The 19,697-nt window shown below is 41.2% G+C and overlaps 1 protein-coding gene across 2 annotated transcripts in view; it reads right to left on the reverse strand.

Moving 5' to 3' along the window:
• Positions 1-6,946: 6,946 nt before the first annotated feature.
• Positions 6,947-19,697, reverse strand: part of LOC139366154 (glutamine--fructose-6-phosphate aminotransferase [isomerizing] 2-like) — a 40,532-nt gene continuing 27,781 nt past the window's right edge. For both annotated transcript variants that reach the window (XM_071103315.1, XM_071103316.1), the window contains 8 exons: positions 19,508-19,603; positions 14,182-14,279; positions 13,972-14,092; positions 13,475-13,747; positions 13,142-13,269; positions 12,744-12,911; positions 9,178-9,339; positions 6,947-8,925 (listed from right to left, as the gene is read on the reverse strand). In XM_071103315.1, coding sequence (XP_070959416.1) covers positions 8,881-8,925; positions 9,178-9,339; positions 12,744-12,911; positions 13,142-13,269; positions 13,475-13,747; positions 13,972-14,092; positions 14,182-14,279; positions 19,508-19,603 — 1,091 coding nt within the window. In that variant the 3' untranslated portion in view covers positions 6,947-8,880. The remainder of the gene's footprint in view (positions 8,926-9,177; positions 9,340-12,743; positions 12,912-13,141; positions 13,270-13,474; positions 13,748-13,971; positions 14,093-14,181; positions 14,280-19,507; positions 19,604-19,697) is intronic.

A 19,697-nucleotide genomic window follows, 5' to 3' on the forward strand; every position in this document is an offset into this window, starting at 1 on the left:
CTAATTTAACCATTCTCGTCTTTCTTTAAAATGTCATGGTAAATATGTTTTACAGTGGTAAATATGAAGCTGGTAAATATGAAAATAAAAGCTTCCAAATGAAAATAACACCCCATCTCTCTGTTATGGTTTAATCCATTTATTTCTACGTGGCAGTGCTGTCCACTCAGTAGTGCTGAATTTAGGCCTCTGCCAAAGCTCCTTTATGCATAAGATTTTACTTTGTACTTCCTCATTTCCGCCATTTGTTTGCCATACATTCTTGATTAAAAAATGTACCTATGCCTTTATTCTAATGCATTAGATTTATCCATTGATTTATCATTGTTTGCTTTTGTCAGTCAGCTGTTTAGAGCTCTCATTGCTTTATTTTTCAAGTGCACAGCTGGTTCTCCCTGACATCCTTGGCCAAAAGTAGTACGCCATTTATTTACCCTTATTATTTTCTATCAATATTTGTTTTCTTACCAGGATCAGCTGATGAGGTCGACAATATCACTAGACCCATAGCCTACAGCTAGACACCAATTCTCATCCAATAAGTATACTTTAATGACAGCAGACCTATAAGGTGATTTGGCATTTGATTTTGAAATGGCATAGGCCTACATTATTTGGGATTTGTGTGCCCATGAGAACTGTTATATGGCAAAGCATAAATAAATGTTACATACGCATAGTTACACTTACGGTACATTTACATTGCATTTTATAAATGCTTAATAATGACAAATAACACTCATGAATGTCATTAATGTAATGGATGAAAGGTAGCATTTTATGTCACATGATCTGTGACAACTCATGAACTAGGGTGTAAAATATGTTTTTTAAATGAAACTCATGTAATATATTGAAAGTAGGCTACCTGTTCTGCGTATGTTCGTGTGTGTAAAATTGCCTCGGCTGAGAGGGTAGGTTATCTCGGCAGTGGTGTAGACCTAGTGGAGGGTAAACAGTTTTCCCACCTTTTTCAGAAAAATGCATTGAAAGTATAGGGAGCGTAATGGTGATCAGAGTTTACCCACTTTTTTTTTTACAACTACATCACTGGCAATGGTAGGCCTATTTGAAGTTCATGGTAATACACATTGTAGCCTAGTCTAGTAAATTGACAGTGTGTTATGGTGACCACCACCTTTTTCCCGGGACAGTTTCAGCCCCATTTCAGGTGTCCATATTTTTCAGGCTACAAAAAAATGCACATTCTTCAGCAAGACGCATCAATTAATGTAGGCCTAATCAATGGTAATTGCTGTATGTCATTAGGCACACTTTTTGGTGTTTTGTTACAGATGTCTATTTTCATTCATCAAATGGCATAAGAATAAAATAAAATAGTATTTGTCACATGTGCCGAAGGCAACAGGTGTAGGTAGATCTTACCTTACTTAATTTTTTTATATTTTTTATTTCACCTTTATTTAACCAGGTAGTCCAGTTGAGAACAAGTTCTCATTTACAACTGCAACCTGGCCAAGATAAAGCATAGCAGTGTGAACAGACAACAACACAGAGTTACACATGGAGTAAACAATAAACAAGTCAATAACACAGTAGAAAAAAGAAAGAGTTTATATACATTGTGTGCAAAAGGCATGAGGAGGTAGGCGAATAATTACAATTTTGCAGATTAAGAGTCCTTTGCCGATAATGCTATTATAGTATTAAAGAAGTAAGTAAGAACATTTAGCTAAATAAGCTAAAGGAAGAATAGTAACACAATAAAATAACAATAACAATGATACATACAATGGGGTACCGGTAGTCAGTCAATGTGCAGGGGTACGGGTTAGTCAAGGTAATTGAGGTAATATGTATATGAAGGTATGGGTAAAGTGACTATGCATAGTTAATAAACAGAGTAGCTGCAGCATGGAACTTTGAAGAGTGTGAAGGAATGTGAAAGTATGCATGCATGTGTGTGTTTTGTGTGTGTATCCGTTTGTGTGTGTGTTGGAGTGTCAGTGTAGTATGTGTGAGTGTGTGGTTAGAGTCCAGTGAGTATACATCGACCTGTGCAATAGAGTCGGTGCAAAAAATATAAATAATAATAAAATAAGGGCGTCAATGCAAATAGTCTGAGTAGCCATTTGATTAACCGTTCAGCAGTCTTATGGCTTGGGGATAGAAGCTGTTCAGGTGCCTTTTAGTCACAGATAGACTCTCCGGTACTGCTTGTCGTGCGGTAGCAGAGAGAACAGTCTATGACTTGGGTGGCAGTAGTCCTTGACAATTTTTAGGGCCTTCCTCTGACACCGCCTGGTATGTAGGTCCTGGATGGCAGGAAGCTCGGCCCCTATGATGTACTAGGCTATATGCACTACCCTCTGTAGCACATTGCGGTCGGATGCCAAGCAGTTTCTGTCACGCCCTGACCATGGAGAGCCCTCGGGGTTCTCTGTGGTGTAGTGGGTCGGGGTGTGACTAGGGGGGGTTTCTGGGTATTGTATTTCTATGTTGGTGTGTGTGTATGGTTCCCAATTGGAGGCAGCTGATAATTGTTGCCTCTAATTGAGGATCATTCTTAGTGTGTCCTTTTTCCCACCTGCTATGTGGGATATTGTTTTGTGTGAGTGCCTATGTATTTCACGATCGTTATATCTTTATTGTTTTGGAAGTTTCACTATCATTAAAATGTGGAACTCTACTCACGCTGCGCCTTGGTCCAATTATTCATACGATGGTCGTGACAGTTTCCATACCAAGCGGTGATGCAACCAGTCAGGATGCTTTCGATGGTGCAGCAATATAACTTTTTGAGGATCTCAGGTCCCATGCCAAATCTTTTCAGCCTCCTGAGGGGGAATAGGCATTGTCATGCCCTCTTCACGACTGTCTTGGTGTGTTTGGACCATGATAGGTCCTTAGTGATTTGGACACCAAGGAACTTTAAGCTCTCGACCGGCTCCACTACAGCCCCGTAAGCAGAAAAGTACACGTTGTGTGCACTAAGTCATCACGCACTGATTTGTATCTGCAACAAGTCAGTTTGGTGGAAACCCACCACCAGTGGGGAAATTTGCATATTTTCTTTATGCAGATCTTTTAATATTCACATGAAAATCTGTCTCCAATTGAATGGAAACCTAGCTAGTGGTGTGTTTCCTATAGAGTTGAATACAGTTTATTCCCGGTATTTTACAAATGTTCCATCACGAGAATACATCTCCTTGTCTGGATTTGATTAGAGCTTTGATAAAAATTCTGAACCTGATTAAATACATTTTATGAGTCTCACATTAAAGACATTTATGGCTTGATTCAGGAAACTGGCCGTATGTCACGCGTCACTACTTCACAGGGGAGCTATTTGAATGTAAACTTATTTTTTAAATTTTTTATCAAAATGCCTTTTTTTTTGGCAGAAATGCCTTCTGGAACATGTGAACTTTCATGTGCCTTAATAACAAACTTGTATGGCATCTGTAAATATGAATACAATTGTTAAATTACAATCCTAGTTGGTTTAGCCACGGAAAAAGACAGGAACCTTCCCGCTAGCCATGATTGGCCGGAGACAATGGATGGGCTGGACATGTGGAGAGATGAGTTCGGATTAGTCTGCCATGTAACACGCTTATGTCTATAACATGAGCAGGTCAGTATTGTAGGTAATCCTTACTAAAGCATCTTTATTTTGTATTTTTTATATATCACAGAGTAGAACTGCGTAAGTGTTGCTCTCCACTTTCTGGAGGACTGAGTTTTGAAATCATGCATGGTGGAATTCGAGTATGATAGCTAAGGAGATGGAGAAAATTCAGAAAATATGCAGAAGGTTTCGAAAAGAGAACACACAGAAGAACGCTGTTGTATAAAACACCCGTCTCCGGATTACATCTTCAAAAGAAGGACAACCATGGCATTCGTGACAAAGAGGGAGAAGTGTCCATCCATGTATATGGGTAAGATAGTCTAGCTAGCTACATTTTCAGATATTATACATTTCTAATTTAGCCAGAAAGTCGTTTATTTCAATTAAAGCTTACTGTTAGCTAGCTAGCTAGCTAACGTTAGCTGGCTGGCTCGCTAGCTAACGTTACGTGTATGATCTGTGTTGTAATATTATTGATATCTCAGAGCCATTTGCATTGCTAGTTATAGCCTAATGTTAGCTATCTAGCTAACAATTAACCTGGTTGGTTAGCTACCTGCAGATTCATGCAGGGTAGTAACGTTATAAGTTGGAATTGTGGTTAATTGTTTAGCAAGCTAGCTAGCTACATGTCTAAAATACTCACTTATGCAAGTAACCACTTTACTACACCTGTGTCCTGTGCATGTGACACATATGTAGACTTTATTTGATATAATATGTGTTTACCAGAGACGGTAATGTGAAGAACATGACCTGCACCAAAGTCAAATTAGGATATAAAGTTAGGCCAACGAGACAGTGTCCAAGTTCTAAAATCCTCCAGTAGAATGCCCTGCTTTTATTTCGTCACACTCACAACCGTAAGTTATTTTCTGTAATTGGCTTGCCATTAACTTGTAAATAATATTATTGTTGTGAGTTTATTTTCCTGTAATAATGAAGACAAGTGAGCTAAATTGAAGAAGTTGTAACCTATATGATTTGGTCATTATTTGAACTGGCTAGCCAGCCAACTTAACATTAGCTAGCTAGATACAGTGCCTTGCGAAAGTATTCGGCCCCCTTGAACTTTGCGACCTTTTGCCACATTTCAGGCTTCAAACATAAAGATATAAAACTGTATTTTTTTGTGAAGAATCAACAACAAGTGGGACACAATCATGAAGTGGAACGACATTTATTGGATATTTCAAACTTTTTTAACAAATCAAAAACTGAAAAATTGGGCGTGCAAAATTATTCAGCCCCCTTAAGTTAATACTTTGTAGCGCCACCTTTTGCTGCGATTACAGCTGTAAGTTGCTTGGGGTATGTCTCTATCAGTTTTGCACATCGAGAGACTGACATTTTTTCCCATTTCTCCTTGCAAAACAGCTCGAGCTCAGTGAGGTTGGATGGAGAGCATTTGTGAACAGCAGTTTTCAGTTCTTTCCACAGATTCTCGATTGGATTCAGGTCTGGACTTTGACTTGGCCATTCTAACACCTGGATATGTTTATTTTTGAACCATTCCATTGTAGATTTTGCTTTATGTTTTGGATCATTGTCTTGTTGGAAGACAAATCTCCGCCCCAGTCTCAGGTCTTTTGCAGACTCCATCAGGTTTTCTTCCAGAATGGTCCTGTATTTGGCTCCATCCATCTTCCCATCAATTTTAACCATCTTCCCTGTCCCTGCTGAAGAAAAGCAGGCCCAAACCATGATGCTGCCACCACCATGTTTGACAGTGGGGATGGTGTGTTCAGCTGTGTTGCTTTTACGCCAAACATAACGTTTTGCATTGTTGCCAAAAAGTTCAATTTTGGTTTCATCTGACCAGAGCACCTTCTTCCACATGTTTGGTGTGTCTCCCAGGTGGCTTGTGACAAACTTTAAACAACACTTTTTATGGATATCTTTAAGAAATGGCTTTCTTCTTGCCACTCTTCCATAAAGGCCAGATTTGTGCAATATACGACTGATTGTTGCCCTATGGACAGAGTCTCCCACCTCAGCTGTAGATCTCTGCAGTTCATCCAGAGTGATCATGGGCCTCTTGGCTGCATCTCTGATCAGTCTTCTCCTTGTATGAGCTGAAAGTTTAGAGGGACGGCCAGGTCTTGGTAGATTTGCAGTGGTCTGATACTCCTTCCATTTCAATATTATCGCTTGCACAGTGCTCCTTGGGATGTTTAAAGCTTGGGAAATCTTTTTGTATCCAAATCCGGCTTTAAACTTCTTCACAGCAGTATCTCGGACCTGCCTGGTGTGTTCCTTGTTCTTCATGATGCTCTCTGCGCTTTTAACGGACCTCTGAGACTATCACAGTGCAGGTGCATTTATACGGAGACTTGATTACACACAGGTGGATTGTATTTATCATCATTAGTCATTTAGGTCAACATTGGATCATTCAGAGATCCTCACTGAACTTCTGGAGAGAGCTTGCTGCACTGAAAGTAAAGGGGCTGAATAATTTTACACGCCCAATTTTTCAGTTTTTGATTTGTTAAAAAAGTTTGAAATATCCAATAAATGTTGTTCCACTTCATGATTGTGTCCCACTTGTTGTTGATTCTTCACAAAAAAATACAGTTTTATATCTTTATGTTTGAAGCCTGAAATGTGGCAAAAGGTCGCAAAGTTCAAGGGGGCCGAATACTTTCGCAAGGCACTGTAACTAAATAGAAACTAATCAAAATATTGTTTAGAAAGTTGCTTTTAGTTGCCTGGTTTACTAGATTGACATATACTAAATCAATTTTTAAATGTTTGGGTTTATTGGTGTTAAAATACACTAGCTATGCTATTTTGGACCCGCAAAACACCAGTCTCAACACAAACAGTATAGAGGCAACTCAGGGATGGTGGCCTTCTAGGCAGAGTTCCTCTGTCCAGTGTCTGTGTTCTTTTGCCCATCTTAATCTTTTATTTTTATTGGCCAGTCTGAGAGATACGACTTTTTCTTTGCAAGTCTGCCTAGAAGGCCTGCATCCCTGTGTTGCCTCTTCACTGTTGACATTGAGACTGGTATTTTGCGGGCACTAGTTAATGAAGCTGCCAGTCTGTTTCTCAAACTAGACACTCTAATGTACTTGTCCTCTTGCTCAGTTGTGCACCGGGGCCTCCCACTGCTCTTTCTATTCTGGTTAGAGCCAACTTGCGCTGTTCTGTGAAGGGAGTAGTACACAGCGTTGTATGAGATCTTCAGTTTCTTGGCAATTCCTTGCATGGAATAGCCTTCATTTCTCAGAACAAGAATAGTCTGACGAGTTTCAGAAGAAAGCTCTTTGTTTCTGGCCATTTTGAGCCTGTAATCGAACTCACAAATGCTGACGCTCCAGATACTCAACTAGTCTAAAGAAGGCCAGTTTTATTGCTTTTTTAATCAGAACAACAGTTTTCAGCTGTGCTAACATAATTGCAAAAGGGTTTTCTAATGATCAATTAGCCTTTTAAAACGATAAACTTGGATTAGCTAACACAATGTGCCATTGGAACACAGGAGTGATGGTTGATGATAATGGGCCTCTGTACGCCTACGTAAATATTCCATTAAAAAAATCGGCCTTTTCCAGCTACAATAGTCATTTACAACATTAACAATGTCTACACTGTATTTCTGATCAATTTTGATGTTATTTTAATGGCCATTTTCATTTGCTTTTCTTTAAAAAACAAGGACATTTCTAAGTGACCCCAAACTTTTGAACGGTAGTGTTTATTATAAAATACAATCATAGTTTGTGATAAATCAGCCCAACTTTCTTTAACCCCCATAAAAAAAACAGATAAATACATTAACTACAGTACATCTCAATGTAACATGTTTTACCCTTTACAGTACAAAACTACAATCCATATCACTTTATGCATATCAGTCTTATATTGAGATGTGAAGGGAAATGCTTCACATTTTCGAGAACAAGAGTTAGGGCATGTCAATATCGCCGTTGTGGATTACACTCTGGGAGATTAAATCCACTATAAAAGTAAGTGCAACCAATTGGTCTTCATCCATATATAAGCCAATGGAACCCAAACAGTCTTCATAGAATAGGGCAGAGATGTCGCTCACAATGCTACATGACAGACAACATAATATGATTGCAATGGTGAACGCCATACAATGACTAAACAGAGAATTATGATTCATGAAAGGGTAGTGAATGAAAGGAAGAATAATTCTTATAGTATCTTACAAGACTGTAGCAGTATCACCCGGGCCCTTTTCAACAGATTGGAGTGTAGATTATGAACAGTAATCCTCTCATGATTAAAACCATATTAGATTCACTCTGACAAAGGAGTGATAAAAAAAGTACCCCTTGATTATGGGACTACAAGGAATGCATTTTTGTGTACAGTACACCAAAGCAATGTGTGTAGGCCCTACATCACAAGTGTTATGTCCCAATAGCCTACATAGAGCTTTTCAGAATAGTTCCCTACAATATGCTAGCTATTGGCTCTGCTGAATAACAGAATGCTATGGAATAGCCTACACTCCCCAAGATGCAAAGCTAATAAACTTCCACGGGACAGAGAACCCATTTAACAACGATAATATTATTGGAAACATTCACAATGCCTCCCATATTGCACAATTGTAAGCGCTTCAATACACCAACTAAATGCATTACTCCTACAATATGTATTTTTGGCTCAACTGTTTGTGGACAAGGCACACATTTGGTACAAGGCACAGTGTGCACAGGACTGTATAGTGAAAGGATCTTGCTTTGGAGGCATTATTGGAGAAAATGCTGATTTGACAGATGGTCAAAGTTTTGATCTCTCTCTCTACAAGGCCCAAAAGGTCAATGGCACCGCCTCAACAGTGTGTCAATAGGACTTCACATTTCTCTGCTTTAAAAATGTCACGTCCCTCTATTCACACACACGCACACAAACACACACACACACGTTTGTTTTAATATCCTTGCGGGTACCATAAAATTGATTTCCATTCAAAATGATATTTTCCCTAACCCTAACTCTTAACCCTAACCCCTAACCTTAATTCTAACCCTAATTGTAACTCTAACCCTAAACCCAACCCCTAAGCCTAAAATAGCCTTTTTCCTTGTGTTGATCGGCGAAATGTCCCCCCTTATCCCAATTTGCCTTGTTTTACTATCCTTGTTTAACTTCTTGTCCCCACAAGGATGGTCAAACCAAAAACACACACAAACACCATCTACACACATAATCGCACTTTGATGGCTTCGCCTCCTCTGTCTCTCTCCTCCGCAGAGCAGTGATGTGGCCTCTACAGCCTTCTGCCTGTCTGTCTGGTTCTACTCCACTGTGACAGACTTGGCCAGGTTCCTGGGACAGTCCACCTACAACCAGAGGAAAGAGAGAGACAGCCATTAAACCAGCTCAAAACTGAGGAGTAAAGGAAACAACACAAGACTAGATAAAACATACAGCATAGTTGATTTTGTGAGTGACGGTAGATTTGAATGCTTGTTGTAATGAAATCGAAATAAAATCAAGAGTAAATACTGGGAATGAAAAGGTACAGTAGTGGATGTCTGTGAGCAAAGGAAAATATTGCATTAAGACAAGGTAGGTTGCAGTGGTAGACTCACGTCGTATCCTCGCAGCACGGCCAGATGAAAGGACAAGAGTTGCAGAGGGATGACACTGAGGATGCCCTGGAGACAGTCCACTGTCTGAGGCAGCTCAATGGTCTTATATGCATTCTTAGACACCTCTGGGTCATCCTGGCAACACAGGATAATCGGCCGCCCCTGAGGGCGAAAGAGATTATTCAAGGCTTTTGATAGTACAGGCTGTGTCTGCGCCTGTGGTTGTGTGTGTTTGTCTTGGTGCAATTCCATGGTAACAGAATGATGCTGAGACTCCGATGTTTCACTTTAAAAGTATGATAAATAAAAAAACATTGATTGCAAAGTTAAACCATACAACTATGCACAATGACTACTTTTAACAATTTCCACAGACAATTTGACAAAAACACATTTACTCGAAGAACAGTGCAGATGTAACGTTTGGTAACAGAATGAAGGTCAAATCTCCCTCAGTTCTTTATGTGACCACATTTTCCAAAAACCTTGTGTTGTGAAAAAATATATTTTGGTGGTTGAACTTCAGTAAGTGAAGAATATTAACACACGGTAACATAATGATGGTAACAGAATGACATCTTGGGTCCCTGATCTGTTCTATACAGAAATGCATAATAATGAATGTCCCAATGTTTTTCTAGAAAGGTAGAACATTTCCTATCCTCTTTTGTATGTTTGGGTATTTTTCTACACACTGGCTATTATTCGAATGAGCTCCATCCTCAAACAAGACCACATTTGATTGGTCCAGACCGGAACAAATCTGTACCAATCATAGACGTCTATGTTTCACAAGTTTGGACATCACAGTACAGCAAAGCGCAACAAAGTAGAGTACTGTACTTATTATACAGTATAGTTCAATACAGTAAAGTACAGTAGAGTATAGTTCTATACAGTAAAGTACAGTGCAATAGTCAATTATTGTCATCTACGCCAGTGTGCTGTACTGTACTTTACTGTACTAAACTTGATTATAATCTACAGTAGAGTACTGTATTGTACTGACCTACAATCTAATCTATTTTCTTTTACCAATTTGGCAACAGAATGAAGCGTTTTAATCACTTAATAAATCATAAACAAATTGTTAGCAGTAAAAACACTAACTAATTGGCAAGTTAACCTTCACTTGTTACTTCTGTGAACTTTCATTATCCTCCGTCATGAGAGAAATTGGAAAATATCTTCAAGATATGTGGGTTTTTGTAAAATAATTATAAGACACTAGGCAATATTTCTTAAACTTACAGAAGGCAAATCATTTCAACAAAACAAAATATAAATGCTGATATTAGTTGGCTGGGGTCTTTACTTCAGCATTATTGTGTTTTGATGTATTTCTAATACCTTTTTAAGACGTTTTCTAAGGCCCCTTTTCCATCTGTTTGACCAGAAATCAAAGCCTTTGCCTTTCCCACATTTTTATGATGGAAAAAGGTTGAAAACAATGTACATACAGTGGGGAGAACAAGTATTCGATACACTGCCGATTTTGCAGGTTTTCCTACTTACAAAGCATGTAGAGTTCTGTAATTTTTATCATAGGTACACTTCAACTGTGAGAGACGGAATCTAAAACAAAAATCCAGAAAATCACATTGTATGATTTTAAAGTAATTAATTTTCATTTTATTGCATGACATAAGTATTTGATACATCAGAAAAGCAGAACTTAATATTTGGTACAGAAACCTTTGTTTGCAATTACAGAGATCATACGTTTCCTGTAGTTCTTGACCAGGTTTGCACACACTGCAGCAGAGATTTTGGCCCACTCCTCCATACAGACCTTCTCCAGATCCTTCAGGTTTTGGGGCTGTCGCTGGGCAATACGGACTTTCAGCTCCCTCCAAAGATGTTCTATTGGGTTCAGGTCTGGAGACAGGCTAGGCCACTCCAGGACCTTGAGATGCTTCATACGGAGCCACTCCTTAGTTGCCCTGGCTGTGTGTTTCGGGTCATTGTCAAGCTGGAAGACCCAGCCACGACCTATCTTCAATGCTCTTACTGAGGGAAGGAGGTTGTTGGCCAAGATCTCGTGATACATGGGCCCCATCCAGCCTCCCCTCAATACGGTGCAGTCGTCCTGTCCCCTTTGCAGAAAAGCATCTCCAAAGAATGATGTTTTCACCTCTATGCTTCACGGTTGGGATGGTGTTCTTGGGGTTGTACTCATCCTTCTTCTTCCTCCAAACACGGGGAGTGGAGTTTAGACCAAAAAGCTCAATTTTTGTCTCATCAGACCACATGACCTTCTCCCATTCCTCCTCTGGATCATCCAGATGGTCATTGGCAAACTTCAGGCGGGCCTGGACATGCGCTGGCTTGAGCAGGGGGACCTTGCGTGCACTGCAGGATTTTAATCCATGATGGCGTAGTGTGTTACTAATGGTTTTCTTTGAGACTGTGGTCCCAGCTCTCTTCAGGTCATTGACCAGGTCCTGCCGTGTAGTTTTGGGCTGATTCCTCACCTTCCTCATGATCATTGATGTCCCACGAGGTAAGATCTCGCATGGAGCCCCAGACCGAGGGTGATTGACCGTCATCTTGAACTTCTTCAATTTTCTAATAATTGCGCCAATAGTTGTTACCTTCTCACCAAGCTGCTTGCCTATTGTCCTGTAGCCCATCCCAGCCTTGTGCAGTTCTACAATTGTATCCCTGATGTCCTTACACAGCTCTCTGGTCTTGGCCATTGTGGAGAGGTTGGAGTCTGTTTGATTGAGTGTGTGGACAGGTGTCTTTTATACAGGTAACGAGTTCAAACAGGTGCAGTTAATACAGGTAATGAGTGGAGAACAGGAGGGCTTCTTAAAGAAAAACTAACAGGTCTGTGAGAGCAGGAATTCTTACTGGTCGGTAGGTGATCAAATACTTATGTCATGCAATAAAATGCAAATTAATTACTTAAAAATCATTTTTGTTTTAGATTCCGTCTCTCACAGTTGAAGTGTACCTATGATAAAATTACAGACATCTACATGCTTTGTAAGTAGGAAAACCTGCAAAATCAGCAGGGTATCAAATACTTGTTCTCCCCACTGTATGCCTTATTTATTGGGGGTGGCAGGTAGCCTAGTGGTTAGACAGTTGGGCCAGTAACTGAAAGGTTGCTAGATCAAATCCCCGAGCTGACAAGGGTAAAAATCTGTTGTTCTGCCCCTGAACAAGGCAGTTAACCCACTGTTCCTAGCCGTCATTGAAAATAAGAATTTGTTCTTAACTGACTTGCCTAGTTAAATAAAGGTTAAATTTAAAAAAAATCAGGAATAAAAAAAAATAGATGCTTAAATTTGACACCAAATGTGATGTGCTCCTATGAACTTTACATGTTAGTACTCATGGGATATTTTACATCAAAATGTCCCTACTGAGCAAGTTTTAGTTGTGGGTGTGTGTATCTGAATAAGGTTGCGTTGATAGACAGGCAGCCAAATTCGGATAATTGGTCTCCAGCGCTGAAAAAAATCTGATGTAAAAAGATCTGATGTGATTGGTCAAAAGATCAATTCATTTGGCTGTCTTTCTAAATGCAGCCTGTGTGAGTGAGTAATGTAACGTACCGATCTGGCTGTGACTTGCTGCAGTGCGTTCTGACACTTGGTGTAGCAGGCGTCTCTCATGATGATCATGATGACCGGCATGTGCTTGTCAATCAGAGCCAGAGGACCGTGCTTCAGCTCCCCAGCCAAGATGCCCTCTGAATGCATGTAGGGGATTTCCTTGATTTTCTGTATGGGAGGAATCAATCAGTTAAATGACATAATCATCAGTATTATCATGTCAGAGTGTGCATATATATATATAGAGGTTTAATGGTATATAAAGAAGCGGAAAAGAGGAGGAAATGCCAAACATTGCCCCTAGATGGACGCTGACCTGAGGTCAGTTTTTCATGGTTCCTATAACGGTTGAGGGTTAGTATTTAGGGTGGGTGAGCTAATGCTAGATCTGTTCTCACCAGTGCCCCCTCTAGACAGGTAGCGTAGTTGAAGCCTCGGCCCATGACCAGCAAAGACCTCTGCTCATATAGCTCATCTGCTATTGACTTGATGTTCTTATCCAGAGTCAACACCTTCTTGATCAACTCTGAGAGAGGGAGGGGAGGAGAGGAATAGGGGGTGAAAAAGTTTAGTAAGGTTTAGTAAAAACAACAAAGTGGTGTTTTTGCTGGTGAGATCAGGCAGTATATTGGTTAAAGTGTGTTAGTCATAGTGATATCATGTTGGTTACAGTGAGAAGGTGATAATGGGTTAAACATTATCATAGTGGGTGTTGTGGTTTATAGACTCACCTGGGAGTATCCTGAGTCCATTGATGATCTCCAGCCTCCTTGTCTGCAGGGAGATCCTGTCCTCACTCATCATCAGACCAAACATGATGAGAGCCACAAACTGGCTGGTGTAGGCCTTGGTACTGGCCACACCGATCTCTGGACCAGCATTGATGTGCACCCCGCAGTCTGTGTCTCTTGAGATGGAGGAGCCCACTGTGTTGGTGACCCCCACCGTCAGAGCACCTCTATCCTTACAGTACCTCAGAGCCATCAGGGTGTCTGCTGTCTCACCTGAGGGGAGGAAGGCGCAGAGGACAGAGGCAACTTAGCATTCATACAAACACTAGAATTCTCCCCAATCCAACAGATTATAGTCTCTGTACTAGCATTCTCTTGTATCGGAGTCTCCACAGTTTCCACCATAGAGAGTGAAATAACAAAAACACTAGCATTTTATGAAACACTAGCAATAAAATATAAACAGCAGTCTACCCACCAACGCAGTATGGCATTACCTGATTGGCTGATGTAGAAGCAGACGTCGTCTCTGAAGACGGGCGTGTTGCGGTCTAGGAAGTCGCTAGCCAGCTCCACCATGACAGGAAGCTCAGTCAGCTCCTCCAGAGCTTGTCTGGTCTGAGAGGTGAAGGGGAGAGGGGAAGAGAGGTCATCACCATCATCTTTCCTTTCTCCTTCTCAATCGCACTTCTGGTTGGTTCACTTACAGCCACGGCAGCATGGAAGCTGGTTCCACAGCCAATCATGATGAGGCGTCTGCAGCGTTTGATCTCCTTCATGTGGTCCTTCAATCCCCCCAGGATCACTGGACAAGATAGGACAGAAGAGAGGAGACCACCAGCATTAGCATATAGAGCCAAGAGGTGAGAGGGATATTGTTCAGATATTTAGGGGTTTTATGTGAATGTTGGGATTGCGTTGACAATATTTTTATTTGTCCAAAGCTGTTTATTCTACCTTTTTTCTTTAACTATGAATTATACATTTTTAAAAACATGATTTAAAAATATATATATATATTATGGGTTTTGATATGAGGCTCAGGAATAGGGGGTCACATAGTAAGTGGGTGTTTGTATTGGTTTATAAATATATGTTTTGCAGTTGTGGCACGTCTCCAGTCTTACAGCACAGTAGGCCTATACTTCCACATAGTAACTGTTAATTATTGTCGCGTAGGCTTCGGTTGAAGCTCAATGTTAAATTCAAATGTCCCTATCATCATATCTAATCCAACATGATACCAAAGTCGATGAAAATGGTGAAGGGGAGAGTGCAAATCACCTTGATTGGCGGCACACAACACATTCCCTGTCGCTCGTCATGAACCGTCAGGCCGTTACCGAGAACCGCATACCGGATTTTGAACAGGGTCGATAGCATTAGGAAACAATATGATTTGCTGCCCCGACCTAGCTCAATGTCTAGGCGTCGGATAAGAACAAGACCACAGGTCCATAACGTGACCATTACACTTGCTACATTTCTGACTGAATAAGTTTGCAAGGGCAACCGTTTGGATGACATTTAGAAGTTATTGCTCTCATGTGCCAAAAGAGAACAAACGAGGTGCTACCTTTTTGGCTGTGCTAAGACCTTCAAAAGTCAACCGGAGTTAAAACGTTGATTTGAATGGGAAGTCATTTTAAAATGTAAGACTGTCCCAATCTAGTTAGTTCAAAACTGATTTTAGAGGGCAACAGTCAGCAGACCAGGGTTTAAACCAGCAACCCTTGCAGTTATGCAAGCACACCACCTATGCCACTAAGGTCCAGACATTTTGCCAGAGGCCGCATTACAGGTTAGAACAGCATTGCCAATGACAGCCTTTTGGTTGCTAAAAAAATCTGCCTTTGTCTCTGGAAATGTTGTATAATTCACCATGAACATAAAATCACCTTCCAGTGTAAAAAACTATGTTTTAAGTGAGAAGTTGGCATTGGCCTGAAGCTGAAAAAAAGAGGACATTTGTGAGCACCACAATGCCTAGTTCAACCATGCTCTACTAAGGTTTTCCAGCACAAAGCTTTGACCTACTAGAGTAACTATTTTGGTTTATTGTACTAAAAACAATGTATAGGCATGTTGCCTGGGATTCAAACCTTCTCAAACAGCCTAATTTACTCTTCAGTGGGATTATGGACTTTACAGTGACCTGCTATTAAAATAAAAGTGTGTGTACGTATATAAATACACTGTGTGTATGTACAGTGTATTTATACACATACTGCTCAAAAAAATAAAGGGAACACTAAAATAACACATCCTAGATCTGAATGAATGAAATATTCTTATGAAATACTTTTTTCTTTACATAGTTGAATGTGCTGACAACAAAAATCACGCAAAAATTATCAATGGAAATCAAATTTATCAACCCATGGAGGTCTGGATTTGGAGTCACACTCAAAATTAAAGTGGAAAACCACACTACAGGCTGATCCAACTTTGATGTAATGTCCTTAAAACAAGTCAAAATGAGGCTCAGTAGTGTGTGTGGCCTCCACGTGCCTGTATGACCTCCCTACAACGCCTGGGAATGCTCCTGATGACAGTCTGTGGTGCAACGTGGCGTTGGTGGATGGAGCGAGACATGATGTCCCAGATGTGCTCAATTGGATTCAGGTCTGGGGAACGGGCGGGCCAGTCCATAGCATCAATTTCTTCCTCTTGCAGGAACTGATGACACACTCCAGCCACATGAGGTCTAGCATTGTCTTGCATTAGGAGGAACCCAGGGCCAACCGCACCAGCATATGGTCTCACAAGAGGTCTGAGGAGCTCATCTCGGTACCTAATGGCAGTCAGGCTACCTCTGGCAGGCACATAGAGGGCTGTGCGGCCCCCCAAAGAAATGCCACCCCACACCATGACTGACCCACCGCCAAACCGGTCATGCTGGAGGATGTTGCAGGCAGCAGAACGTTCTCCATGGCGTCTCCAGACTCTGTCACGTCTGTCACATGTGCTCAGTGTGAACCTGCTTTCATCTGTGAAGAGCACAGGGCGCCAGTGGCGAATTTGCCAATCTTGGTGTTCTCTGGCAAATGCCAAACGTCCTTCACGATGTTGGGCTGTAAGCACAACCCCCACCTGTGGACGTCGGGCCCTCATACCACCCTCATGGAGTCTGTTTCTGACCGTTTGAGCAGACACATGCACATTTGTGGCCTGCTGGAGGTCATTTTGCAGGGCTCTGGCAGTGCTCCTCCTGCTCCTCCTTGCACAAAGGAGGAGGTAGCGGTCCTGCTGTTGGGTTGTTGCCCTCCTACGGCCTCCTCCACGTCTCCTGATGTACTGGCCTGTCTCTTGGTAGCGCCTCCATGCTCTGGACACTACGCTGACAGACACAGCAAACCTTCTTGCCACAGCTCGCATTGATGTGCTATCCTGGATGAGTTGCACTACCTGAGCCACTTGTGTGGATTGTAGACTCCGTCTCATGCTACCACTAGAGTGAAAGCACCGCCAGCATTCAAAAGTGACCAAAACATCAGCCAGGAAGCATAGGAACTGAGACGTGGTCACCACCTGCAGAAACGCTCCTTTATTGGGGGTGTCTTGCTAATTGCCTATAATTTCCACCTGTTGTCTATTCCATTTGCACAACAGCATGTGAAATGTATTGTCAATCAGTGTTGCTTCCTAAGTGGACAGTTTGATTTCACAGAAGTGTGATTGACTTGGAGTTACATTGTGTTGTTTAAGTGTTCCCTTTATTTTTTGGAGCAGTATATTTATATATATATATACACACACACATTCACAGTGCCTTCAGAAAGTACCCTAGACTCCTGGACTTTTTCCACATTTTGTTACGTTACACCCTTAAAATTTGATTAAATAAAAAAAAAAAAAAATTTATATTAGCAAATGTATTAAACATTAAAAACAGAAATTCAGACCGTTTTCTATGAGACTTGAAATTGAGCTCAGGTGCGTCCTGTTTCCATTCATCATCCTTGAGATGTTTCTATAACTTGAGATGTTTCTATAACTTGACTGGAGTCCAACTGTGGTAAATTCAATTGATTGGACATGATTTAGAAAGACACACACCTGTCTATATAAGATCCCACAGTTGACAATGCATGTCGGAGCAAAAACCAAGCCATGAGGTCGAAGGAATTGTCCGTAGACCTCCGAGACAAGACTGTGTCGAGGCACAGATGTGGGGAATGTCTGCATCATTGAAGGTCCCCAAGAACACAGTATTCTCTATCATTCTTAAATGGAAGACGTTTGGAACCACCAAGCTGGCTGCCCGGCTAAACTGAGCAATCGGTGGAGAAGGGCCTTGGTCAGGGAGGTGACCAAGAACCCGATGGTCACTCTGACAGAGCTCCAGAGTTCCTCTGTGGAGATGGGAGAACCTTCCAAAAGGACAACCATCTCTGCAGCACTCCAGCAATCAGGCCTTTATGGAAGAGTGGCCAGAAGGAAGCCTCTCCTCAGTAAATGGCACGACAGCCCGCTTGGAGTTTGCCAAAAGGAACCTAAAGACTCTCAGACCATGAGAAACAAGATTCTCTGGTCTGATGAAACCAAGATTGACCTCTTTGGCCTGAATGCCAAGCGTCATGTCTGGAGGAGATCTGGCACCATCCCTACAGTGAAGCATGGTCGTGGCAGTATCATGCTGTGGGATGTTTTTCAGCGGCAGGGACTGAAAGACTAGTCAGGATCGAGGCAAAGATGAACGGAGAGATCCTTGATGAAAACCTGCTCCAGAGCACTCAGGATCTCAGATTGGGGTGAAGGTTCACCTTCCAACAGGACAACGACCCTAAGCACACAGCCAAGACAACGCAGGAGTGGGTTCATGCCAAGTCTCTGAATGTCCTTGAGTGGCCCAGACTTGAATCCGATCGAGCGTCTCTGGAGACCTGAAAATAGCTGTGCAGCGACGCTCCCCATCCAATCTGACAGAGCTTGAGAGGATCTGCAGAGAAGAATGGGAAAAATTCCCAAAATATAGGTGTGCCAAGCTTGTAGCGTCGTACCCAAGAAGACTCTATGCTGTAATTGCTGCCAAAGGTGCTTCAATAAAGTTCTGAGGAAAGGGTATGAATACATTTGTAAATGTCATATTTCCGTTTTTTATTTGTAATAAATTTGCAAACATTTCTAAAAACCTGTTTTTGCTTTGTCATATTGATGATTGATTGATGAGGAAAAAAACAAATAATCAATTTTAAAATAAGGCTACTCATTCAAGGGGTTTTCTTAATTCTACAATGTAGAAAATAGTAGAAATAAAGAAACCCTGGAATGAGTAGGTGTGTCCAAACTGTTGACTAGTACTGCATGTACTGTGTATATATATATATATATATTTATCATTAGGCTGAATGTATTTTTTGATATAGGCCTATTGTAAATGTATATTATTGTAGCATCACCATTATTGCAAAAATAAATACAAACATAACTTTGGACTACATATTCACTGCCCATTGATCAGCACAGCAAAATATTATGAAATCCCAGTAGGCACCACATTACTACAAGACAAAACAGCTCACTCAATAAAGCCTGATGATCTTGTAAGTATAAAAGCTTGCTGTCATATAAACAAATAAACCTTGAAACGGTAGTGGAATGGGATAACGTCTTAGTGTGGTGTATGAAGAATCCAATAACTTACCTTGTATGCAGTACAAATCACATTATTGTGGGTGCACCTCATCTTAAGACTGTGAATTAGGCTGTTTGAGAAGGTTTGAATCCTAAGCCACCTGCCTACACATAGTTTGAAGTACAATAGACCAACATAGCTACAGTAGTAGGTCAAAGCTGTGTGCTGGAAAACCTTGGTAGACGTTGAAGTAGGCATTGTGGTGCTCATGTGAATTTCCTTTATCGGCTTCAGACCAATGCCTACTTCTCACAAACATAGCTTTTGTTTTTAATAACGTATGCCTCCGTGAATTGCTGTGCTAATATTGATTGAGCCTAGGGCACTGTGCCATCAGCATCCTGGAACAATAGGGAGGGACCGGATCAGGATATGACTTAGTCATGGTAAGCTACCTTTGTTGGTGTCGAAGCAGATCCGCCCCCTCATGGTGTTGAACACAGACTCTGGCTGTTCAAAGATCTCCTTTTGCATGAATGCCTCAAAGTTACCTACACAGAAAAGATAAGGACACAATAGGGACAGTGGTTACTACACAGGTGTAGTTACTCACTAACGTCAGCAGAGGGAGATCTTATTCTAGTG

This window comes from Oncorhynchus clarkii, chromosome 14, assembly GCF_045791955.1.
Source record: "Oncorhynchus clarkii lewisi isolate Uvic-CL-2024 chromosome 14, UVic_Ocla_1.0, whole genome shotgun sequence".
Taxonomy (NCBI): domain Eukaryota; kingdom Metazoa; phylum Chordata; class Actinopteri; order Salmoniformes; family Salmonidae; genus Oncorhynchus; species Oncorhynchus clarkii.